Genomic DNA, 27500 nt, shown 5'->3' on the forward strand with positions numbered 1-27500 from the left:
TTTTTAAAGTCTGTGCCCCGCTGACTCCCGTTGTATGGTGGTTTGTGGATATCGCCCAAACCCAAAATCTCACGGAAGGCTTCAAATCAAACAAAAGTGACACAGGTGGGTAGCTCAGTGTATGATACACCATAATTAAGGTCCCAAATGCAAAATACCGACCTATTCCTTTAATTTTGCTTCATAAACTGATGTCCCCACAGAGGTGTGAACACAGAATGTTAACACTAGAACTACCACGGAGGGGTCAATTGACCTTTTTACCTAAAAGCCCCACAAGGGGGTCATTTGACCCTTTGGACCCCCTGCGGACACTCCTTTTGTTGTGGAAATGTGGCTGTTAGCAGCTCACAGCTGTCACTTGAGACACAGAGTGTGAGTGTGTGTGTGTGTGTGTGGATCATTTCCAATGCCTGTTGAGTGCTGTATCTCTGCATCTTCGTTCCTTGGAGAGGAGCTTCTTTCACCACAAAATTCTTGAGGGAAATGAAGCAGTAGTCCACATGCACTGGTATTTATCCATCTAACAATTGCCAGGTTGCATTCACATGAGTCGTTATGGTCACATGGCATGGAGATTCACACGTTACAGTTTTTCTCGATTGGTTTGGCTAATTTCTCGAAACTGAGATGACATTCTCAAAACAACACACGGACAAAACCCCAAAGCAACTTGCAATTTCCCAAAACAGAATGGCATTTTTCATTGCTTTCATCAGATATCAAATGCTTTGTACATGTCTCAAATGTTTAGTACATCTCTGCAGATGGATATGTACAAATACCCTTCAGTTGACACATTCAGCATACATTCAGCACATTTTTCCAAATAAATTCACCTTGCTTATCTAAATGAATTAGACAATTCTCAGTCTAATGGTTGCCCTCTCCAAAACACGTCAGCATTATTTCATTGTGTAAGTCATCATATGCAAAGTGGTCTACGCAGTTCCCAAAACTGTCAAGGACATCATATTTTAAGAATTTCATTACATAGTAAATTCATGACAGTGTTCAACAGGTCAGATGGTATTGTAACTTTACTAGTTAGTAGAAAATAATTTTACAACCGTGTATACTACAGTTTCCATGTTATTTGGCTAATTTCATGACATTTTTTCAAACGACATTCTGTTTTGAACAATTGTAGTTGCTTTGGCATTTGTCCATGTTATCTCTGTTTTGAGAAATGAGCCAAACCCATGAGAAACCTGTGATATATGGGCATTACTTTCTGTATATGAATTTACAGTAAAGAAAGTTACTGATAAATGTCCTTGGTAAATTATCTGTGTTGTCAAACTTCAATAGTTTCACTCACTTTTTCATTTTTATACATAGTCGAAATCTGTTAGCTGAACGTAGATAAAACACCTAACCATTTTGACTGGCAGTGCTTACACAATGGCAAAGGGACAATGTATTTTGAGGATACTGATGATATATGTGTGGAAGAAATTTAGTTTTGACACATGGGTAAACTGTTTTTGTGGTGATATGAGCGAGTGATGAGGATCCATGTAGTTATGCTGAACCATCCAGTTTATTTTGACAGAAGGACTAAATGAATGCAAATGAGCCAAAGCAATTGAGAAGGATCTATGCCATTTTGATGGTACTGACTATTTAGTCAGCCTGCCATCAGCAGCTAAGATGCTTAAATAAACTTTTGATGGCATATATAATCATTGGGTCATTTGGCCAAACATTCCTACACTTCTGCACACCAGTTCAGATAACTAGCAAAATGTCATATACCTCCCAAAACACCTCATTCTTGCATCAGCACTAAACCGTCTCACATATATAGTCAGCCTGCCAAGCACCAAAATTATATGTTTGATGGCATTTTCTGTTAAAAGTTGGCAACCATGCCAGAAGTTATCAGCATGGGCTAAGGTTTCAGAATCACCTGGTTGCCAACACGGAACTTGACCTTTAAGGTCAAATATGAAGGTCAAGAGGTCAACCACGGTCAAATAACAGTGTTATTTAGTTAAAAATTATTAACAAAGTTGTTAAAAGTGGGCAACCATGCCGGAAGCCATCAGCACGGACTAAGGATTCAGAATCAACTTGTTGCCAACACTGAACTTGACCTTTAGGGTCAAATTTGAAGGCCAAAAGGTCAAAAACAGGGTATTTTCTTGCTAGTCTTTGTTGGGAACTGTATATTCATGGAATTCTTTTTCAGAAGTTGGCAACCATGCCAGAAGTTATCAGCATGGGCTAAGGTTTCAGAATCACCTGGTTGCCAACATGGAACTTGACCTTTAGGGTCAAATATGAAGGTCAAAAGGTCAAACACGGTCAAATAACAGTACCAATATGTTATTTAGTTAAAAATTGTTTAAAAAGATGTTAAAAGTGGGCAACCATGCCAGAAGTCATCAGCATGGACTAAGGATTCAGAATCAACTTGTTGCCAACACGGAATTTGAGCTTTAGGGTCAAATTTGAAGGTTAAAAAGGTCAAACACTATGTATTTTAAGGTTTGACTTTTTGGGGGACTGTGTTCATGGAAATCTTTTTCAAAAGTTAGTAACCATGCTAGAAGTTATCAGCATGGGCTAAGGTTTCAGAATCACCTGGTTGCCAAGAGGGAATTGACCTTTAAGGTCAAATATGAAGGTCAAAAACAATGTATTTTCTGGTTAGTCTTTTTTGGTGATCTTTATATCCATGGAATTATTGTTTTAAAAAGTTGGCAACCATGCTAGAACGTATCAGCATGGACTAAGGTTTCAGAATCACCTGGTTACCATATGGAACTTGACCTCTAAGATCAAATTTGAAGGTCAAAAGGTCAACTGAGATCAATAAAAAATCAGTTTTTTGGTGATGTGCTTTCATAAAATAGTTGTTTGCATGGTACTGTATATAGAATAATTATTAGGCCTATAATTTAATGTTTGATATGTCTTATCATGGTGGGGCTCTGGCCTGTCATCCTTAGACATTCATCATAGCTCATTACCATAAAATTTACTTAAACTTGTATTTTTTAAATTTTCATTCTGGTCATCTCAATTACTTTATTCTTCTTTGTGAAGCACATTAAGCTGCTGGTATGAAATGGGATATGCCTTGGCTCACCAGTGAATTTGCTTCTTTCCATAGAAAAAATAATGACTTCAGTTATTTCTGATGTGTTTCAAATGGTTATAGCAATGAAGGATACTTGCTGATTTGCTATGTCATATCATGGTTAGGAAATAACCTACAGTAAGAGTAGAGCAAATATTGCACACTTCTCTTGATGTTCTCATGACTACTGTAGAATGTTCTGTTGCAATTTCCCAGGCTTGAGTTTTTGTGTCACCTGTATAAAGCACCATGCTTATCTTTGGGTATTGATCGACTATTTTCAGAAGAAAAAAAGGCAATAGATATGCTACCACCAAGTGATGCATATGGATTGCATCTTGCATAAGTAAATCAGCAGACAAATGTATGGCTGCAGTCTGACAAAGTACATATTAACAAAGACACTGAGGAGACAGGTGGTTGGAAAGTTGTAGACCAACACTTGATGGCTGTGTGGTAAAGGAAACCTCCAGTTCCACATAGTAGCTTAGGACTGATAAGATGTGGTTGTAGAACCAAGTGGGCAATACATGCCTGCAGTTTCCTGAGGAATGGACAGCCCTGTATACCTGCATGTGATTAAAATGTAGAATGTTTAAACGCCGTAGGGATAGAACATGATCTGGATGACACAACCTTTTTGTAATAACAGCAACAATAGCTCATTTAAATACATAAATATCCAGTATGTACTGACATCACATTTGAATTTTAGTTATTGTTTTAATTATTATTGAAGTAAAGAAACAATATGATCAATTACATTCTTGTTATTGACAATTTGCAATAATCACTTTCACTCATACCCTAATAATAAAGACTATATAACTTCTAAATATACAGTCCCCTAAAGTATTGGATCAGAAAGGCAAATTTCCTTGTTTTTGTTGTTCACTGAAGACTTGGGTTTAAAGGGGCTCTACGTAGAATTAATAGGTTAATTCATCACTGTCCAGAGTCATCTGATACTTACAGTAGGTGAAGTGTGACTCTCACGACCACTTCCACCGTCCACTGTCAGAAAACCCCAAATGCAACTTTTGACAGTGCTGTCCGCTTCGGGAGAAACCTCATCAAAGCAGTGTTTTATTTTCTTTACAATTATTTGTTCCAATACTTTCACACCTAAAATGATTTAAATAATATGAAATATCTCCTCCAGGTACTAATTATTCAATACATAATGCAAACAACTTGTATTTTATGAAAGCACATCACAAAAAAACCAAAACTCTTTTTTTCTCTTTTAAAACCCGGTTGACCTTTTGACCTTCAAATTTGACCTTAAAGGTCAGGTTCCATGCTGGCAACCATGGGCCATGAAACCTTAGTCCATGCTGATAACTTCTAGCATGATTGTCAACTTTTAAAAAAAGAATTCCATGAATATGAAGGCCCCCTCCAAAAAAAGGCAAACCAGAAAATGCATTGTTTTTGACATTCAAATTTTACCTTAAAGGTCAAGTTCCATGTTAGCAACCAGGTGATTCTGAAACCTTAGTCCATGCTGATACCATCTAGCATGGTTGCTTACATTTGAAAAAGAATTCCATGAATATACAGTTCCCAAAATAGACTAACCAGAAAATACATTGTTTTTGACCTTTTGACCTTTAAATTTGACCCTAAAGGTCAAGTTCCGTGTTGGCAACAAGTTGATTCTGAATCCTTGGTCCATGCTGATGACTTCTGGCATGGTTGCCCACTTTTAACATCTTTTTAACAATTTTTAACTAAATAACACTGTTATTTGACCGTGGTTGACCTTTTGACCTTCATATTTGACCTTAAAGGTCAAGTTCCGTGTTGGCAACCAGGTGATTCTGAAACCTTAGCCCATGCTGATAACTTCTGGCATGGTTGCCAACTTTTAACAGAAAATGCCATCAAACATATAATTTTGGTGCTTGGCAGGCTGACTATTATGTCAGACGGTTTAGTGCTGATGCAAGAATGAGGTGTTTTGGGAGGTATATGACATTTTGCTAGTTATCTGAACTGGTGTGCAGAAGTGTAGGAATGTTTGGCCAAATGACCCAATGGTTATAGGAATGTCATCTCAGTTTCAAGAAATGAGCCAAACCAATCGAGAAAAACTGTAATTCAACCATTATCTGGTTGCAGTCATATGATACGTCATGATCACATGGGACATTCACAAGTTCATTGATGACTTACAGTATATGAAGAAAATGTGCTGACATGTTTTCAGGACAACCATTACACTGAGAATCAACCAATTGGGATAGATCAGCAAGGTACATTCAGTTGAAAATTCTACTAAATGTAAGCTGATTGTGTTAACTGTAGGATACTTGTACATAGCCAATTGCAAGGATGTACTAAATGATTGAGACATGTACAAAAGCATTTGAAATTTGATGAAAGCAATGATAAATGCCATTCTGTTGTGAGGAACTGCAAATTAGTTTTGGAATTTGTCCATGTTTTGAGAATGACATCTCAGTTTCAAGAAATGAGCCAAACCAATGGAGAAAAACGGTAACAAACTGTCCGCCAAACTGTGCTATCTGTCTTTATTGCTGATATCTTCATGCAAGTTGCTATTTACCTGTGGTGATTTTGGAGGCTGACAGCCCTTGGGAAGAAGCTGTCTGTCCCTGTTTGTCTTGGCTGTTAGCACTGTAAGGTGTGACCCCCTCACCCCTCACCCCACACACGGCCCCTAACAGCCTCATTACCATAACAAAATGAGTGATTAGTGTATTAGGTAAAAGCCACCGGGTCAAATGACCCCTCTCTGGTACTTCTAGGTAGGCAGAAAAATCCTGGTAGTTCTAGTGTTAAAGGCTTGGAGGCGGAATAGGTAAACAGCAGCAAGATCTTGATGCAGTCACTCTTGGTCCAGAGCAGCAGAAGTTCTTGTCTCTATTTCCATTTGCAGGGATTACCTCTGGTTGTGGTGTGGTATGTGGTACACAAACTACATATAACTTTAACTCCTGCACACTGACCATTTCGCTGTTCTTTCTTTAATAAACAACGTTTCGGTACTAGACCTTCATCAGGCAATCTCTTTCATTCATCTCAACACAGGCTTGTTGTGGGGTGAAAACTACTCGCCAACAGTAGTGTATTCTTGTCCGTTTCTTTTCTGTACAATGTTGTCGACAAGGAGCCATTGTTTTTGACAACCCCCCTTAAACGAGGGCTACCCAAAAGTCAATTTTTTCGCCTCAGGAGAATATGTGAAACAACTGAGGATTACATAGACAAAGCAAATGACATGAAAGACCGTTTCGTACAACGGGGGCATCCAATACATTGAGTAGAAAAGGCCTATAACACGGCTCTAAATAAACCTCGCGCTGCCCTGCTGAAGGAAAGCAAAAAAACAGAAAATAAATTTTCAGTGACTTGTGTTACATCCTTCTCTCCATTGTCACACACCATATGCCCAACTTTTAAAAAATATTGCCGCATTCTATAATCTGATCCAGAACTCGCCCATCTTATGACAGACATGCCCCTTTTCGTATATAAGAGAGAAAAGAACCTCAGAGATCTACCTTTTCACGCTGACTTCCCGAGATACAGGCCCTGAAGAACATCTCAGAGACTTCAAAGTCCATTACCGACGGGGAACTACCGTTGCGGAGGATGCGCGCAATGCAATAATACTTTCAAGACGCGCACGTTCTTTTACGATTTTTACCTTACAGACTCTAGCACCAAAAGGACTAAATGACAAATTTAATCTAAATGTTATGTTGGGTTCATTTACATCTTTTCCTCAACATTCTCCACATGTAGCCAAGAAGAAAAAAATATGAAAATGTTTATTTTATTATTTTTTTTGTTTTTTGTTCTCTCATCTTCTGTGCAATGCTCTAACAGTGTTCATGTACACTATAGCCTAGTTAAAGCTCCCACCACTGTGGTTGCGTCTTTCTGTGAATGAGTGACGTGATCCTAACGTTGGACCTGATTGGTCCGCTATCTGTCAACCAAGTTTTGAAAAAGCCTGTGTTGAGATGAATGAAAGAGATTGTCTGATGAAGGTCTAGGTCTGATGAAGGTCTAAGGACGCGGCGCACGTAGTTTGCAGCAGCTCCTTGCTTTCCCAACTTTCAGTGTTTATTTGTGTTAAAATGTGTCTCTCGAAATGTCTATCGTCGGAAACTATGTCGGAACGCACGTACAGTCGGCAACAGCTGTTGCAGATAAGAATGGACAACTTAAGCAATGTATTGGATGTACCAACGAAGACGCTGGAAGAACTAGGAATTCTGCGGCGGCATAGGACTACATCGGACCCGTCTGCCTCGCCTACATGGGGACGCCGAAAGCGATGCTCCAGAATTAGGAAAAGGGGCAAACGAGGTGGCGTCGAGACACGGCTTGCAGCCAACCCAACTCGTCCAGCAATACCATCAATTCTCTTGCCAAACGTCAGATCTCTGGACAATAAGATGGATGACATACGGCTACTAAGATCAGCGAACAAAACCGTGAGGAGCTGCTGCGTGACGGTGTTCACAGAATCATGGCTGAACGACGGCATACCCGACTGGAACAACTAACGTGCCACCGAGCGGACAGAGCCCTTGCAGAGAAAAAACGAGGGGGAGGATGTTAGGTTCAAACCCATAACATTTGTAATATAAAACACCTGAAATAAATAGACAACAGAGAATCATTAATTAAGTTTCAAGCCGGCTTGGAGAGCGAGTGGGGAGAACCGTCAGCTACAATTTTCCCCAGTCGTTCTAAACGCTTTAATAGCTCCAAGCCATATTTATTGAAGGATTGTCCCTGATTACATTTAATATCTCTACCCGCTACGGAGGGGGGCGCAATCACCCAGATAGAGATTTGTTCATTCACACACACACACACACACACACACACACAAACACACAGGCCTTGGCCTGCCATGTGGAGATGCAACTCTGTTGTGTTTGGGCATTCCATCGTTCTGGTACAGATAAAGTCCTCGCACAGTCCAGTAGTCCTCCGCTTAGCCTTGAACAGGAATTCTTGAATGCGAAAAGGCACATTTGTGCCAAGGCAACATGTTTGCTCTACTAAAGGATAAAATACAGTTCCAACAGAGGAATATGTGTCTACACACATGATGCTTGGTGCAATAATGCTACGGTAGTACAGAGGCACTGCTCTCCACGAGTGGAGTTCATGATCATCAAGTGCCGACCCTTCTATTTACCCAGAGAAATATCCGCTATCCTATTAGTCGCCGTCTACCTCGCACCCAGCAACAACAACAGCGTCAGAAGCGAGGCACTGAACGAGCTGCATTGGGGCATCAGTGAACAACAGTGAACAGCTTACAGACAAAGGGCAAAACTCACCAAACCAGTTCAGAAGGAGGTGAGAAAATGGCCTGAGGGGGCCATCTCACGATTACAGGACTGCTTTGAAACCACAGATTGGGACATTTTCAAAACAGCTGCCACCTACAGCAATCACATTGACATTGAGGAGTACACAGACACCGTGACCTCCTACATCACAAAATGCATCGATGATGTTACAGAAATAAAACACATCACCACCAGGGCCAACCAGAAGCCATGGTTCACAGGAGACGTTCACCGACTGCTGAGGGCCAGAGACAAAGCCTTCAGAGCAGGAGACGTAGCTGACCTAAAAACAGCAAGGGCAAACCTGTCCCAGGGCATCAGGAAAGCAAAAAAGGAATACTCAGACAAAATAACAACACACTTCAAAGACAGCAGAGATGCACAGAGCCTGTGGCAGGGCATACAGGCCATCACGGACTATAAGCCTGCACCACGAAGCTGTGACAACAACACCTCTCTGCTAAACGACCTGAACAGTTTCTTTGCCCGTTTTGAAGCACAAAATGACACTCACCCACAGAAAACTCTCCCTCCCCCCCCCATGATCAACCCCTTTACCTGTCCTCTGCCAGTGTGAAGAGGACACTGGCCACCATCAACCCACGCAAAGCAGCTGGCCCAGACAACATACCTGGCCGAGTGTTGAAGGATTGTGCAGAAGAGCTGAAGGATGTCTTCACAGACATCTTTAACATCTCTCTGGAGCAAGCAGTCATCCCATCACTTTTCAAAGCTGCTACCATCATAATTGTGCCGAAGAAATCATCACCATCATGCTTCAATGACTACCGTCCTGTAGCACTGACGCCCATAATCATGAAGTGCTTCGAACGGCTAGTCCTGTCACACATCAAAGCCACCCTACCCCCCACCCTGGACCCCTACCAGTTCGCATACCGAGCCAAGCGATCCACGGAGGATGCAATTTGCTCTGCCCTCCATCCAGCCCTCACCCACTTGGACAATAAAGACTCATATGTGAGAATGCTGTTCATTGACTTCAGTTCCGCATTCAATACCATAATACCACAACAACTCATCAGAAAACTGGACAAACTAGGTTTCAGCACCTCCCTCTGCAACAGGCTGCTGGACTTCCTGATGCAAAGACCACAAGCAGTACGGGTAGGGAATAACACCTCAAGCACCCTGACCCTGAGCACGGGGGCTCCGCAAGGTTGTGCTCTCAGCCCCCTGCTGTTCACGCTGCTGACACACGACTGCACAACGACCCACAGCACTAACCATCTAGTGAAGTTTGCGGATGATACAACACTGGTGGGCCTCATCACCAAGGGTGATGAGACTCACTACAGAGAAGAAGTAGACCTGCTGGCCAGATGGTGCAAAGACAACAACCTCCTGCTGAATGTCAACAAGACCAAGGAGATTGTTGTCAACTTTCAAAGGGTCCAAAAACAACTGCCACCACTGACCATCGACGGCGATGCTGTGGAGAGAGTGAGCAGCACCAAGTTCCTTGGAGTGCACATCAGCGACGACCTCTCTTGGACCACCAACACTACATCACTGGTGAAGAAGGCCCATCAGCGTCTCTACTTCCTGCGCAAACTAAAGAAGGCAAGTGCTACACCCTCCATCATGACAACATTCTACAGAGGAACCATAGAGAGTGTCGTGTCCAACTGCATCACAGTGTGGGGAGGAAGCTGCACGGAGAAAAACAGGAAGACACTCCAGCGTGTTGTGAACACAGCGAAGAAGATCATTGGAGTACCACTCCCCTCCCTGCAGGACATTTACACCACACGCCTCACCCAGAAAGCACTGATGATCATCAAAGACACAAGCCACCCTGCACACAAACTGTTCAGCCTCCTGCCCTCTGGAAAGAGGTACAGGCGCCTCTGTTCCCGTACCACCAGGCTGGCGAGCAGCACAATGCACCAAGCGATCAAGATGCTGAACACTCAACCCACTCTCCCTCCACTGTCAGCCTCTAGCCAGCAAGGCCACTGACACCCCCCCCCCCACCCCCCCCTCATCCCCCACCACCATATCTGCGACTGAACATTCCACCTGCACTACTATATTTGTGACTGAACTTTCAACCTGCACTAACTCAAAACATGCGCGCGCACACACACACACACACACACACACACACACACACACACACACACACACACACACACACACACACACACACACACACACACACACACACACACACACAAGCACACTGCACTTTCTGCACTAAACACACACACACACACACACACACACACACACACACACACATACACACAGACACACGAACACACACACACAGACGCACACCGCACCTTCTACCTGCACTAAACACACACACACACATACACACACACACACACACACACACACACACACACACACACACACACACACACACACACACACACACACACACACACACACACACACACACACACACACACTGCTGCTGGTGTACTTGACAGACCTTTTTAATATTTATTTTTCTTAAAAATGCTACTATTACTATGTCAGAACGCTATAAAGGACTTTTTAGGAAAAGCACAAAAGCACAACAATACCTCTTAATGTATGTCCTCTACAAGTCTTCTGTTGTCCAGTCTTGCACTTTAAATGTCTGTATGAGCACTGTCTATGTCCATACTGTCTTAAGTCCATGTATAAGTACTGTCTATGTCTATACTGTCTATGTCCTTACCTAGATTAGTCTATGTCTATATGGGAAAGCAAGAAATGTAATTTCAAATTCTTTGTATGACCAGTGCATGTAAAGAAATTGACAATAAAATCTACTTGACTTGACTTGACTTGACTTGACTTGACTAGTACCGAAACGTTGTTTATTAAAGAAAGAACAGCGAAATGGTCAGTGTGCAGGAGTTTCTATAAGTTATTGCTGAGTGACCCATGGTGCCATCTCGGACGCACCTGCCAGCTGAGGTGTGCGAAAAAAGACGAAGTTTAACACAAACTACATAAACTGTCAATAAAATTAATCGTGACAAACGGGGGACGTGTCATGATTGGTTGCCACAGGGGTTTGTTGGCCCATTTGAAGGTGATCATGCAGAGATAAAGCAGAGGAAAAGCGCTGGAGTGCTTCTGTGCGGAATTACAGTAGGCAAGACTAAACGCTTTCTGAGATTGTGCCTATGAGATGAAATGTATGACTCCTGTGACACCCTTTCCTCTCTATCCCTGTTTATTAATCATGTCTATTGCACATAAGGAAGAACTCAAGGGTGGAAGTATGCGTGTTTATTGCTATATGTTAATGTGTCTGTTTAATGACAAAAAATATGTCATATATACACTCAATCATGGTAAATCAGTGAAATTCAAAACTTTATGTAATAACTATGGTAATTGTTCCCTTTGTATCTTTAATTGTGAGTGACTCAGCCTCTCCGTGATTGTCTTATACTTGGACACTCAAATTGTTCATCAGTACAGTTCATTTTGAAACGTTCTTCCTTGTTGTATTTTCTTATTTGGATGTTTATAACATTTCACGGATCCCCGTCCCAACTTATTTGAGACATGTTGCAGTAATCAAATTAGAAAAGAGTACATATGTCCCCTAAAACATTATTTTTTCTCTGTTTTAACTCTTGATATGTTGTCTTTTCACTATTCCCCATCTAAGGAATGTATTGAATGTTTTGAAAATGATAGCATTTTGATTTTATTCTCAGTTTACCAAACGTCCCAACTTCACCGGAGTTGGGGTTTGTACTTTGTATGAGATATCACTGAAGGGGCCACTTTCATACATGACATTTATATTTTTTATACAATATTTTACAAGGATTTACCATTAAGACAGTGGTAAGTTCTTACAAGTTCTCAACACGTTCTTTTCATAAGGAATGTGTATGCATTTTATATACATATATATTTTCCGTATGGGTAATGCAGGGGTTGAGGAGAGGGGAAAATGCAGGAGTGCTTCTGTGTGGTATTACAGTAGGCAAGACTAAAGGCTTTCTGAGATTGTGCCTATGAGATGAAATGTATGACTCCTGTGACATCCTTTCCTCTCTATCCCTGTTTATTAATCATGTCTATTGTTCTGTCCACTGTGATAAGGAAGAAATCAAGGGAGGACGGTATGGGTGTTAAGGGCTATATGTTCATGGGTCTGGAAATGTGAGATACAGCTTGGGGAGGTGTATGCATTGATATACTGGCCAGTGTGTTGTTCTGTGCTGTGGTTTGATGGGGTGGTAGCATTAGAGAGAGAGACGCTAGATATCTGGACAGCCTGAGAAGGTGTATCTGCATTTATATTGTGGCCAGTGTGTTGTTCTATGTATGCATTTCTTAATGTGTATCATGACATTAGGACATGGTGTATACAGCTGGGAATGTGGGATATTGGAGAAGGGATATTAGTAGTAGTAGTGTTGTATGTTAATCTGTTATGGCAGTGTGTTGTTCTATGCTGTAGTGTAGATGAGGTGGTAGCATTAGAGAGAGACTTGATGACTGGAGAGGTGAGGAAGGCAGGGTCTGTGGTGGGCATGGAACTGGAGACTCTCACTGCAGCAGCCCAGAGTAGAACCCTGAACAGACTACACTCCAGCCACCATCTTCATCAACCAGAAGAGTCTAATCAGATACAGACTAGTCCATCTTCTTGATGAGGTGGTAGCATTAGAGAGAGACTAGATGACTGGTGAGGTGAGGAAGGCAGGGTCTGTGGTGGGCATGGAACTGGAGACTCTCACTACAGGGTAGAACCCTGAGCAGACTGCACTCCATTCTGAACAAGGCCAGCCACTCCATGCACACCACCATCATCAGTCTGGTCAAGGCCAGCCACTCCATGCACACCATCATCAATCAGAGGGGTCTGATTAGCTACAGACATAGAGGACTTGAAGTGCATGATCCCCCTGCCAGTCCATCTCCTACAGGACAGGCAGGTTACAGAGGTCATTTGTCCCCAAGGTCGTACAGTTGTTTAATGCCACACATCATAGAGGACTGAAGTGCATGACCCCCCTGCCAATCCCCTTCTAACCTTGTGGAGGCAGCTAGACCCAAACCTCCCAAATGCCCCATCCAGGATGATCACTGCACTAAGGGACTCCCATAGCACTGCATAGTCTTCCCGCAGGACACATCCAACACAATATTTATACAGAATATAGAGTCTATATAACTCCAACTTTCTTTTGTTTACCACAAGGCGCCTTATCACATCAGATCACCTTCTACCTCTTAAGACGTTTTGGACTTTTGGTTTTTAAATTATATTTCTATATTGTGTATTGTACAGTATTACACTACCCACTATAGCGTATACACTATAATACATGCACAGCTGTGTAACATGTTCAATCTATCATAATGTCTGTACAATATGTGTATATATGCATTTGTGTGCAATATGTTTAATTTGTCTTCGTATGTAGCCCAGTTCATACGCATGTGTGTTTGGAGGGTTGGTGAAAAGCATTAGTGTGGAAGTGTGTGAAATTAGTGATTCTTCTGTTGTTTCTATAGGTTGTTGAAGAGCGATGCTGCTGAACAGTCCTCTGCCTATCTGACTTCAGTTCTACATGAAAACCCTTTACTGCTGACACAGCTGGATCTGAGTGGAAAGATACCAGGAGACTCCGGAGTGAAGCAGTTCTGCGCTCTACTGGAGGACTCACACTGCAGAATGGAGACACTCAAGTTAGTTGTTTGGGTTTGATCAGGATAACATGTAATTAAGAAAATATGTTCTTTACAGTATGTGTGACATAAGAACAGAAATCAGCATTCAGCTGGTATGACGATACAGTAGTGCAGTGATGTATTCACATCATCATCATCATCATCGGCGGACACTCGTGGTCGAGTATGTCTGTCCTCCTTCTTGGTCCTTGTGGGTCTTCAGATGGGCGAAGAGGCCAATCCTGGACCCACATACTTTGGGGCAATGTGGGCATGGGTGGGCAGGGGTAGTTATGGGTTTTGGTGGAACTTTGTTGGTGGAGGTGATCTCTTTCTTCCGTTTGCGTTTCTGCTCTGCAGCACTGTGGAGATCCCTGTTGTATTGTGCAGCCCCCTCTCTAACCACTTTTCTCCAGGCAGGTCTGTTCCTCACTGTAGTCTCCCAGGTGTTAAGGGGTATATGGCACTTCCTGATGTTGTCCTTGATGTTGTCTTTGTACCTTTTCTTTTGACCTCCTGGGGCACGTTTCCCTTGGAGAAGCTGTGAGTACAGGACTTGTTTGGGTAGTCGAGAGTCTTGCATTCGAATGACATGGCCAGTCCATCTAAGTTGGTGTTGTGCAATGATGGCAGTGATGGTAGGGATGCCAGCCTCCTCCAGGACACTGGTATTTGTTCGATAATCCTCCCAGGTTATCCTGAGGATTCTCCGTAGATGTCTTTGATGGAAGGCTTCCAGTGATTTCAGGTGTCTACTATATGTGGTCCAGGTTTCTGACCCATAAAGGAGAGTGGGGAGCAGTATCGCTTTGTAGACCAGGATTTTAGTCTTTGACTGAAGATCACGGTTTTCAAACACCCTTTTCTTAAGTCGCGAGTATGCTGCGCTGGTGCAACTAAGGCGGTGGTGTATCTCATCATCAATGGTGGCTTTAGATGATAGAAGGCTGCCAAGATATGGGAAGTGGTCTACATTTTCCCAATTTGGTATTTTCAATATAGATGTTTGGGGGAGTGATGCAGTCCGGTAATGGCTGGAAGAGGATTTGAGTCTTCTTGATGTTTATGGCCAGACCAAGCTGTTTGTAGGATTTAGCAAAAGCAGTCAAGCTGCACTGTAGGTCATCTTCTGAGAGGGCTACAATGGCATTGTCGTCTGCATACTGCAGCTCTGTGATGGGTACGGTGGTGGTTTGACCTTTGGCCCTGAATCGGTTGATGTTCAGAAGTTCCTCAGCCCTGTACACAATTTTGACTCCCTGTGGCAGCTGATTCCCTGTAAGATGGAGGATGCTGGCAATGAAAATGGAGAACAGTGATGGTGCAATAACACATCCCTGTTTAACTCCTGTGTCAACTCGGAATGGTTCGGTTTCATCTCCAAAGCCAGTCAGTACAGTGGCAGACATAATGTCATGTAGCAGCCTCAAAACTCGAATGAATTTATTAGGGCAGCCAATTTTTGCCAGGACCTGCCATAAGGCTTGGCGGTTAACAGAATCGAAGGCTTTAGTGAGGTCTATGAAGGCCATGTATAGAGGTTGATGAAAGACTGGTATGATGAAAATGACACAGAAATCCAGCACCTTATCAACATCAAGCGGAAAACTTTCACAACATGGCAAAATGACATCAACTGCAATGTTAAAAGAGAAGCCCATGCTAAAGCGAAAGCAGCTGTTCAATCAAGGGTCAGGGTACTCAAGAACCAATGGTGGACACAAAAGGCCCTGGAAATCCAACAGCTTGCTGACACTGGGGACACCAGAGGCTTTTTTGAAGCCACAAGAGCTGTATATGGACCCAGCCATCGTTGCCTAACCCCCCTTCGCTCTAAGGATGGACTCTATTTGATGAAGGATAAAGAGGCTATAATGCACAGGTGGAAGGAGCACTATGAAGAGCTTCTGAATAGGGACACTACCCCTGACTTTGAGGCACTGGACCAACTTCCTCAACTGCCCATCTTTGAAAGTATGGCAGAACCACCCAGTTTGAGTGAGGTACGGGATGCCATCAGGAAGATGAAGAACAACAAGTCTCCTGGGGCTGATGGTATACCAGCTGAGGTTCTGAAAGAAGGCGGGCCTGTCCTTCTTGAACACATCCACACCCTGCTTGTCAAAATATGGAAAAAAGAGGAAATACCAGCACAATTGAGGGATGCCCTAGTGATCTCCCTTTTCAAGAAGGGTGACAAGACTGAATGCGGTAACTATCGAGGCATTTCCCTCCTCTCCACGGTAGGGAAGGCTTTAGCCAGGGTGTTGGCCAATAGACTCGCCCCCCTGTCAGAAAACACTCTTCCTGAGTCACAAAGCGGATTCCGTCCAAACAGAAGCACCATGGACATGATCTTTGTAGCTCGCCAGCTGCAGGAGAAGTGCAGAGAACAAAATCACATCATACAGTACATGCAGTACACACACACACACACACACACACACACACACACACACACACACACACACACACACACACACACACACACACACACACACACACACACACACACACACACACACACACACACACACACACACACACAGGGGTGCCGACAGGGGGGACAAAGGGAACAGTTGTCCTGGGCCCTGAGAAAGAGGGTTCCCAGAATCGGGTCCTCATGACATTGTATGTATTGGGTTACGGGGCCCTTTCAGATGACTTTGTCCCAGGCCTGGCCCCACACACACACACACACACACACACACACACACACACACACACACACACACACACACACACACACACACACACACACACACACACACACACACACACACACACACACACACACACACACACACACACACTTTCTACACAGTACTGTGAAAAGGGGGAACTGCAAAGGGAGATTTGCAAATTTTCAATTTCAGCTATCATATACTGTATGTAACATGGAAATATGGGTAGGGGTCCTTGAATGTTGACTGCTTTATTAATAACAGTAGTGGTATGAGTGTGTAAATCAGTAATCTTCTGTAATGTTAATATCTTGCATACTGTTTGGTACTTTTTGCTCGTCTTGATCCAAATAAAATTAATCAAATCTGTATGTTATTGTACAATGGTTTTTACGGTACCACAGCAGTGTATTTGTGTGAATGTTGTGAACTAATTATATTTTATCTTGCTTTCTCTCTGTCAATCATTCTCTCTATCCCCCCCCCCTTCTGCTCAGACTGGCAGACTGTGGCATAACAGGAGTAGGATATGCTGCTCTCGCCTCAGCTCTCAAATCAAACCCTTCACATCTGGAGGAACTGGACCTGAGAGGAAACGACCCTGGAGACTCTGAAGTAAAGCTGCTTTTAGAATTACAGCAGGATCCTGCCTGTAAACTTCAGACCCTGAGGTAAGATAATGCCGTAAAGCATCTCCCGATGCAAGTGTCTGAGATTTTGAAGTTTTGAAACTGAATATGGCTATCTGAAATGTGTCTGTGTAGTTCTTGTTTTGCACCTTTCTGTGAAAGGTCATTGCCCACATTGGGGGACATTTTATTGTGAGCTGTGTTTTGATGTTGGATGTGATGTTTGAAGCCTCTGTCAGGGGTTAGTAAATAAGTTTTGACACAGGCAAGGTTTTTTTTCTGATAGTTCCATCGCAGGCCATGACCATACTTTATTTAACTTCAAAAAATGAACTACATTCCGTTTCCAATTTAATTTTGCTTCATAAACTGATGTCCCCACAGAGGTGTGAACACAGAATATTAAAGGCTTTGAGGCTGAATATGCAAACAGCAGCGAGATCTTGATGCAGTCATTCTCGGTCCAGTGCAGCAGAAGTTTTTGTCTCTATTTCCATTTGCAGGGAATACCACTGGAGATGTGGGAGACAAATTGTTGCATCTACATCAACTGTCATGTGTCACAATAAAATAAATTGTGACAGATGGGGAATGTGTCATGATTGGTTGCCACAGGGGTTTGTTGGCCCATTTGAAGGTGATTATGCAGAGATAAATAATAATAATAATTGTATTTGTATAGCACTGTGTCATACAAGGCATGTAACTCAAAGTGCTTAACAAATGGGAAAAAAAACATTGTTAGAGATAGATTTAAAAGGAGAGGTATAGAGGAGAGGCAGAAAAAGCAGGAAGGCAGAGGAAGAAGAGATAGACAGAGAATGTAGAGTCATAAGGTCAACGTAGGTTAGGACCAGGATTCATAAGTCATAGATAGTCACACAGAGATTGGGCGCTCAGGTGCGGCCCCTGGTGGCACCTGAGGAAAAAAGCAGAGGAAAAGCGCTGGAGTGCTTCTGTGCGGTATTACAGTAGGCAAGACTAAAAGCTTTCTGAGATTGTGCTTATGAGATTAAATGTATGACTCCTGGGACATCCTTTCCTCTCTATCCCTACTTAATCATTGTCAGGTTCTATGGACATTTTTTCTTTGTTGTTCATTTATCTGGCCACTAGATGTCACCATCAGTCTTTGTATTTTCTGTTTTACCCTTTGCATTTGGTTACACTTGTCATCTTGCCATTTGTTAATTTGATGTACAAGTTTTATATGAATTATGAAAGATTTTATATGACAGAGATTTATTTTTTATTTTTTGGTAGATAAGTGTAAAATGAAACATGTACAATTTTGGCAACTGCTAAACCTTTATATGATGCCAGTCCCTCATACATACAAATAACAGACAAAGTTCTTACAACACAGTTTTTTGTTAGAAATATGTCAAATGAAACATGCAAAGTTCTGGCAACTGCTAAAGTTGTATATGATGACAGTCCTTCATAGAGTATCCATGCAAATGTCAGATAATAATAATAATAATACTTTCGTTTTATATAGCGCCTTTCAAAGCACCCAAGGACGCTTCACAGAGTGTTGTGTTGGAAAGTGTGAGTGTGTGTGTGCGTCAGTGTGTGAGCGTGTGTGTGAATGCATGTAAGTGAAAGTGCCTGTGAAACTAACAGCCATAAGCCTCCAGGAAGAGATGTGTCTTAAGGCAGTGTTTCCCAACCTTTTTTGTCCTACGTACCCCTAAACCATTTTGTCATATGATGAGTACCCCCTCGCCCTCACACATGCTCTGTTCCTCTATCCCAATGTGACTATACTCAATATATTTGCTATTATTACATTTTTCCAAGTACCCCCTGAGGTGTGCTCGCGTACTCCTAGTGGTACACGTACCCCTGGTTGGGAAACACTGTCTTAAGGTGTTGCTTAAACATGGCCAGTGAAGGGGCATTCTGGATGTGGTCGGGCAGATTGTTCCAAAGAATAGGAGCAGCAACATGGAAGGCTCTGTAAGATGTAATTCCTTAACGACTCAGGCTATGACTACACTGAGGTGCGTTTCTCAAAAGTGTAGTTGTTTGCCAGTTAGCAACCTGGGTTGTTGTCAATGGAAAATTGCATTCCAAACAACAAAGTAGCTAACATAGTTAGCAACTATGGTTTTGAGAAATGCACCCCTGGTGCTCTGCCCCATCCTCCTCCATGACTCAGGTACCCTGAGCATGGTGCTGTCCTACCACGCTGCTCCCTTGGGGAGCCACTGGGGGCTGCCCCCTTTAATGAGTGAGGTATCACTTTGCTTTAATATCATTCAAAAAACATTGAAGGCCATCATACAGTAGAACACTTATATGATATATATATATATATATATATATATACACATACATTTCACACAAAAAATGTACACATTATTTGTATAATTTGTACTGTATTTATAATAGTTTTACTTAATACTTTGTATGAGATATCACTGAAGGGGCCACTTTCATACATGACATTTATATTTTTTATACAATATTTTACAAGGATTTACCAATAAGACAGTGGTAAGTTCTTACAATTTCTGAACACGTTCTTTTCATAAGGAATGTGTATTAATTTTATATATATTTTCCATATGGGTAATGCAGGGGTTGAGGAGAGGGGAAAATGCAGGAGTGCTTCTGTGTGGTATTACAGTAGGCAAGACTAAAGGCTTTCTGAGATTGTGCCTATGAGATGAAATGTATGACTCCTGTGACATCCTTTCCTCTCTATCCCTGTTTATTAATCATGTCTATTGTTCTGTCCACTGTAATGAGGAAGAAATCAAGGGAGGACAGTATGGGTGTTAAGGGCTATATGTTCATGGGTCTGGAAATGTGAGATAAAGTTTGGGGAGGTGTATGCATTGATATTGTGGCCAGCGTGTTGTTCTAGGCTGTGGTTTGATGTGGTGGTAGCTTTAGAAAGAGAGACGCTGGATATCTGGACTGCCTGGGAAGGTGTATCTGCATTTATACCACGGCAGTCTGGAATCTCCCATTATGACGCGCTAAATTGGGTATTGATTAACTGTCTATATATGCACACCTGAAGTAGTCCCACTATTAGGTCACTTTTCTGACCGCATAACTCCAGTGTATCAATGCGCCAAGGCACGCACGTTCATAAATTACACACAAAAAAGTTGCAAGCATTACGCGCTGAAGTGACACATGTGGCACCGCGCGTCTGGAAACACCAGCAATGTATAGTGAATCTGGAGCAAATCTTAGTAGACCTAATCAAATTTGAAACATGTTTATTTCTCCCAACTGACCATCACTCTGTCAACTTTGTGATAGGCCTAGAGAGAGAGAGAGAGAGAGAGAGAGAGAGAGAGAGAGAGAGAGAGAGAGAGAGAGAGAGAGAGAGAGATTCCCTGCGCAAAGGGACGCCCGTTTCACATGGGCGTTTCTTCCCCACGAGAGGAGATGTTTCCTGCGGTTGTAGCGTTTATCAGTTGAGAGAGTAGCGTAACTTGTGAAAAGTATGGGATATTTTCGGATCAATAGGCTTAACTATGGGAACGCAGTGGAAAATAAATCAAGGGGAGTTTCCTATGGGAGGAGAGCATATTGACGAGGTGCCTGTTTTGATGAAGTTAATGGCGAGGTGAGGCAGTTTGTCGCCAAGATGCGCGGGGTATTTTTTTAATCTATTGAGATCTGTACATGTGTAGGAATCATGCCAACTGTAGCATGGTCTAGTGGGCAAGTCAGACGCGCCCATATATCGAATGGGTAGAACATTGAGGCGACCGACTTGACAACCAAATGCGATAGAATTAACGACTGGCTCTTGACTTGACAACCGAATGCGATAGAACTATCAACGGTGTCTTGGCCGTAGCAACCTTCAATTTAGAATAAGCAACGGCAGTTTGCCAGAAAGTTATGAAAAGAAGCTTCTTGTGGCGGAAGGAAGTAGTTCTACAGAAAACCTTTGTTTTAGCCATTATAGCATCGAAATAATGCCTCAAATAAATGTCAGACAGTGTGGCAATTAGTAGTAGTGTATGTTAATCTGGTATGGCAGTGTGTTGGTCTATTCTGTAGTTTGATGAGGTGGTAGCATTAGAGAGAGACTAGATGAGTGGTTAGGTGGGGAAGGCAGGGTCTGTGGTGGGCATGGAACTGGAGACTCTCACTACAGCAGCCCAGAGTAGGACCATGAGCAGACTACACTCCAGCCATTATCTTCATCATCCAGAAGAGTCTAATCAGATACAGACTCTTGCCCATCTAGCATTAGAGAGAGACTAGATGACTGGTTCAGTGATAATATGATATGAGGAAGGGTCTGTGGTGGACATGGAACTGGAGACTCTCACTACAGAATAGAAGTCTCAGCAGACTACACTCCATTCTGGTCAAGGCCAGCCACTCCATGCACACCACCATCATCATTCTGGACAAGGCCAGCCACTCCATGCACACAATCATCATCAGTCTGGTCAAGGCCAGTCACGCCATGCACATCATCATCATCAGTCTGGACAAGGCCAGACACTCCATGCACACCACCATCATCAGTCTGGTCAAGACCAGTCACTCCATGCACACCACCATCATCAGTCTGGACAAGGCCAGCCACTCCATGCACACAATCATCAATCAGAGGGGTCTGATTAGCTACAGACATAGAGGACTGAAGTGCACGATCCCCCTGCCAGTCCATCTCCTACAGGACAGGCAGGTTACAGAGGTCATTTGTCCCCAAGGTCATACCGTTGTTAAATGACACACATCATAGAGGACTGAAGTGCATGATCCCCCTGCCAATCCCCTTCTAACCTTGTGGAGACAGCTAGACCCAAACCTCCCAAATGCCCCGTCCAGGATGATCACTGCACTAAGGGACTTCCACAGCACTGGATAATCTTCCCTCAGGACACTTTCAATACAGTATTCATTTTATTTACCACATGGCACCTTATCACATCAGATCACCTTCTACCTCTTAAGACCTTTAGGGCTATTTTTTTTTAATTAAGCTGTATTTCTATACTGCATATTATAATGTATTGCACTATGCACTAGGCTACACTATAATACTGGTTAGCTTATTTGAATACCTTAAGGCACTCTTGCATTATGTTTGGTTACATGCACAGCTGTGTAACATGTTTGATGTAGCATAATGTCTGTACAATATTTAAAATTACGGTATACTTTATTTCTATATTATGTATTGCACTGAATTAAATTATGCACTAGCCTATATTATAATACTGGACAGCAATGTTGGTCACTCTAATCTATTTGACTACCTTAAGGCACTTAACACTAGAACTACCAGGATTTTTCTGCCTACCTAGAAGTACCAGAGAGGGGTCATTTGACCCGGTGGCTTTTACCTAATACACTAATCACTCATTTTGTTATGGTAATGAGGCTGTTAGGGGCCGTGTGTGGGGTGAGGGGTGAGGGGGTCACACCTTACAGTGCTAACAGCCAAGACAGAGGGACAGACAGCTTCTTCCCAAGGGCTGTCAGCCTCCAAAATCAGTCACCACAGGTAAATAGCAACTTGCATGAAGATATCAGCAATAAAGACAGATAGCACAGTTTGGCGGACAGTTTGTTACCGGTTTTCTCCATTGGTTTGGCTCATTTCTTGAAACTGAGATGTCATTCTCAAAACATGGACAAATCCCAAAACTAATTTGCAGTTCCTCACAACAGAATGGCATTTATCATTGCTTTCATCAAATTTCAAATGCTTTTGTACATGTCTCAATCATTTAGTACATCCTTGCAAATGGTTATGTACAAGTATCCTACAGTTAACACAATCAGCTTACATTTAGTAGAATTTTCAACTGAATGTACCTTGCTGATCTATCCCAATTGGTTGATTTTCAGTGTAATAGTTGTCCTGAAAACATGTCAGCACATTTTCTTCATATAAGTCATCAATGAACGAACGTGTGAATGTCCCATGTGATCATGACGAATCATATGACTGCAACCAGATAATGGTTGAATTACAGTTTTTCTCGATTGTTTTGGCTCATTTCTTGAAACTGAGATGACATTCCTATAACCATTGGGTCATTTGGACAAACATTCTTACACTTCTGCACAACAGTTCAGATAACTAGCAAAATGTCATATACCTGCCAAAACACCTCATTCTTGCATCAGCACTAAACCGTCTGACATATAAATAGTCAGTACCATCAAAATGGCATAGATCCTTCTCAATTGCTTTGGCTCATTTGCATTCATTTAGTCCTTCTGTCAAAATAAACTGGATGGTTCAGCATAACTACATGGATCCTCATCACTCGCTCATATCACCACAAAAACAGTTTACCCATGTGTCAAAACTAAATTTCTTCCCCACATATATCATCAGTACCCTCAAAATACAAAATACATCCCTTTGCCATTGTGTAAGCACTGCCAGTCAAAATGGTTAGGTGTTTTATCTACGTTCAGCTAACAGATTTCGACTATGTATAAAAATGAAAAGTGAGTGAAACTATTGAAGTTTGACAACACAGATAATTTACCAAGGACATTTATCAGTAACTTTCTTTACTGTAAATTCATATACAGAAAGTAATGCCCATATATCACAGGTTTCTCATGGGTTTGGCTCATTTCTCAAAACAGAGATAACATGGACAAATGCCAAAGCAACTAGCAATTGTTCAAAACAGAATGTCGTTTGAAAAAATGTCATGAAATTAGCCAAATAACATGGAAACTGTAGTATACACGGTTGTAAAATTATTTTCTACTAACTAGTAAAGTTACAATACCATCTGACCTGTTGAACACTGTCATGAATTTACTATGTAATGAAATTCTTAAAATATGATGTCCTTGACAGTTTTGGGAACTACGTAGACCACTTTGCATATGATGACTTACACAATGAAATAATGCTGACGTGTTTTGGAGAGGGCAACCATTAGACTGAGAATTGTCTAATTCGTTTAGATAAGCAAGGTGAATTTATTTGGAAAATGTGCTGAATGTATGCTGAATGTGTCAACTGAAGGGTATTTGTACATATCCATCTGCAGAGATGTACTAAACATTTGAGACATGTACAAAGCATTTGATATCTGATGAAAAATGAAAAAAGGTCGCACCATGCATAGGTTTCTTTTTATTTACACAGACGCGTTCACGCGTCTGTGTAAATAAAAAGAAACCTATGCATGGTGCGACCTTTTTTCATTTTTCAGTCTTACAATATTTTGGTCAGCACCCTTAAAAGGAAGAAAAAAACTGTTGGGTGACGCCTGCTCCAACCCTTATGATATCTGATGAAAGCAATGAAAAATGCCATTCTGTTTTGGGAAATTGCAAGTTGGTTTGGGGATTTGTCCGTGTTGTTTTGAGAATGTCATCTCAGTTTCGAGAAATTAGCCAAACCAATCGAAAAACTGTAACGTGTGAATCTCCCATGCCATGTGACCATAACGACTCATGTGAATGCAACCTGGCAATTGTTAGATGGATAAATACCAGTTCATGTGGACTACTGCTTAATTTCCCTCAAAAATGTTGTGGTGAAAGAAGCTCCTCTCCAAGGAACGAAGATGCAGAGATACAGCACTCAACAGGCATTGGAAATGATCCACACACACACACACACTCTGTGTCTCAAGTGACAGCTGTGAGCTGCTAACAGCCACATTTCCACAACAAAAGGAGTGTCCGCAGGGGGTCCAAAGGGTCAAATGACCCCCTTGTGGGGCTTTTAGGTAAAAAGGTCAATTGACCCCTCCGTGGTAGTTCTAGTGTTAAGGCACTTTTGGATTACATGCACAGCTGTGTAACATGTTCGATCTATCATAATGTCTGTACAATAAGGGCATATACTATATATGAACTTGTGTGCCTGTTTGATTTGTCTTTGTATGTGGCCCTGTGTACGTGTGCGCCTGTGTTTGGATGGTTGGTGAGTAGCATTAGTGGGACTCCACAGCACTGCATAGTCTTCCCGCAGGACACGTCCAATACAGTATTTAAACAGAATACATAATCTATACAACTCCAGCTTTCTTTTGTTTACCACAAGGCACCTTATCAGATCACCTTCTACCTCTTAAGACGTTCTGGACTTTTGTTTTTTAGATTATATTTCTATATTGTGTATTGTACAGTATTACACTACCCACTATAGTGTATACACTATAATACATGCACAGCTGTTTAACATGTTCAATCTATCATAATGTCTGTACAATATGTGTATATATGCATTTGTGTGCAATATGTTTGATTTGTCTTCGTATGTAGCCCTGTGAATACGCATGTGTGTTTGGAGCGTTGGTGAGTAACATTAGTGTGTGATTAGAAGTGTGTGAAATTAGTGATTCTTCTGTTGTTTCTGTAGGTTGTTGAAGAGCGATGCTGCTGAACAGGCCTGTGCCTATCTGACTTCAATTCTACATGAAAACCCTTTACTGCTGACAGAGCTGGATCTGGAGGGGAAGATACCAGGAGACTCCGGAGTGAAGCAGTTCTGCGCTCTACTGGAGGACTCACACTGCAGAATCGAGACACTCAAGTTAGTTGAGTTTGATCAGTATACGTAACTTGTAATACAGAACCTGTGCCTCTACGTATGTGTGTCATAAGAACAGAAATCAGCATTCCCCAGTTATGGCCATGTAGTAGTAGGGCGAGTGTACATCATAAAATACACACACGTGCAGTAGCAGTGCGGCGGGACAGTACCATGCTCTGGTGTATGTGGAGGCACCTGTACCTCTTTCCAGAGGGCAGGAGGCTGAACTGTTTGTGTGCAGGGTGGCTTGTTTCTGCATGACTCCAAAATGTCCAGTGTCCTGGTTTCTCTGTCTCTTACTCTCTGACTCTCTACCCCCCCCCCCCCCCCAGGCTGGAGTCCTGCAGTATAACAGAAGAGGGCTGTGCTGCTCTGAGTTCAGCTCTAGCATCAAACCCCTCACATCTAACAAGTCTCCATCTGAATGATAATACACTTGGAGACTCTGGAGTGAAGCAGCTCTCTACTCTACTCAGGATGCCAGATTGTAAACTGCAGTACTTGTGGTAAGCAAAGAGACAAAGAGTGTGTGATGCATCAGACTAAACACTGTTATAGTCATCATGGAAACACTAGAAATTCTACTTTTACAGCTAACAAGTCTTGATTACAGTTATGCAGAAATGTGAGCTAAGTCTGGCCTGTGTAGGAGCCATATTTGGGTTTTTTAGGCCACTCACTGTGTGTTTGACAGGTAGGATGGTAAAGATGGCAAAGTCCAAACTTACTTTGGACAAATTGCTATATATTGGTTTATTTGGAACAGCAATTTGATTTTGATAAGTCAACCGGACCACTTGAATAAAGCAGCAAAATCTCTTTTATTAAACTCTCTGCGCGTGCTTAAAACCTTGGATAGTGCGTCGGAACAACTTGCCACCTGCCTCACTTGGCGTTTGGAGAAACTCCTTTACAGTCTCAAGTCAAGTCGGCTTTATTGTCAATTTTACACTGGCCATACAAATAATTAAGCGGGCTTGCGGCCCGATTATAGTAATCCTTAAGTCCTGTTTATTATTGGTCTTGTGCAGGGCAGTAAAAATAGAAAATGGATCTTGTCACAACCCAGCCCTGACCTGCCCTGCAGTTCGATATGCAGTGACTTGCCTTGCGTACACTAGCCAACTTTCTCCCTGTACTGCTGCCATCTGGTGGCCATGTTCTGAACTTCACCACATCGCCAGAAGCCAATCACCAACCATGGCCTGGCTACAGCTGCTTCCATTTAACTCATCAGACTCTGCTTTAAAACCCAGCCAAGGGCTATTGTCATTGCAAGATTTTTGCCTACAACTCCGAATGGTTCTCTGCTCTGATCAGGTTCATGCCTTGCCAAGTTTTCCTGTTCTATGCCTCATTGCGCCACGTGAGTTTTGTCTGTGCCTTTTGAAAGTATTTTCTGGACTTTTGCCTCGTATTTTTCTGAATTTTTTTTCTACTTTTTGGAAGTGCGTTTTGACTTTTTGTGCTACACGAGTTCTTTTGAGTTTTTGAGCTGTGAGATTCTGCCACGTGAGCTTTTCCTCACTTTTGGACAATATTGGGATTTTTGCCCCTTTTCTTTGCCTGTGGTTTTTCTCA

At 42.2% G+C, this 27500-nt stretch overlaps 1 protein-coding gene across 1 annotated transcript in view; it reads left to right on the forward strand.

Annotated features, from left to right (window-relative positions):
* The first annotated feature begins 12524 nt into the window (after positions 1–12524).
* The window catches only part of LOC134465202 (ribonuclease inhibitor-like), a 17473-nt gene continuing 2497 nt past the window's right edge, over positions 12525–27500 (forward strand). Inside the window, exons 1-3 of the mRNA XM_063218745.1 lie at positions 12525–14112; positions 17276–17449; positions 25746–25919. Coding sequence (XP_063074815.1) covers positions 14099–14112; positions 17276–17449; positions 25746–25919 — 362 coding nt within the window. The 5' untranslated portion in view covers positions 12525–14098. The remainder of the gene's footprint in view (positions 14113–17275; positions 17450–25745; positions 25920–27500) is intronic.

This window comes from Engraulis encrasicolus, chromosome 2 (assembly GCF_034702125.1).
Source record: "Engraulis encrasicolus isolate BLACKSEA-1 chromosome 2, IST_EnEncr_1.0, whole genome shotgun sequence".
Classification (NCBI taxonomy): domain Eukaryota; kingdom Metazoa; phylum Chordata; class Actinopteri; order Clupeiformes; family Engraulidae; genus Engraulis; species Engraulis encrasicolus.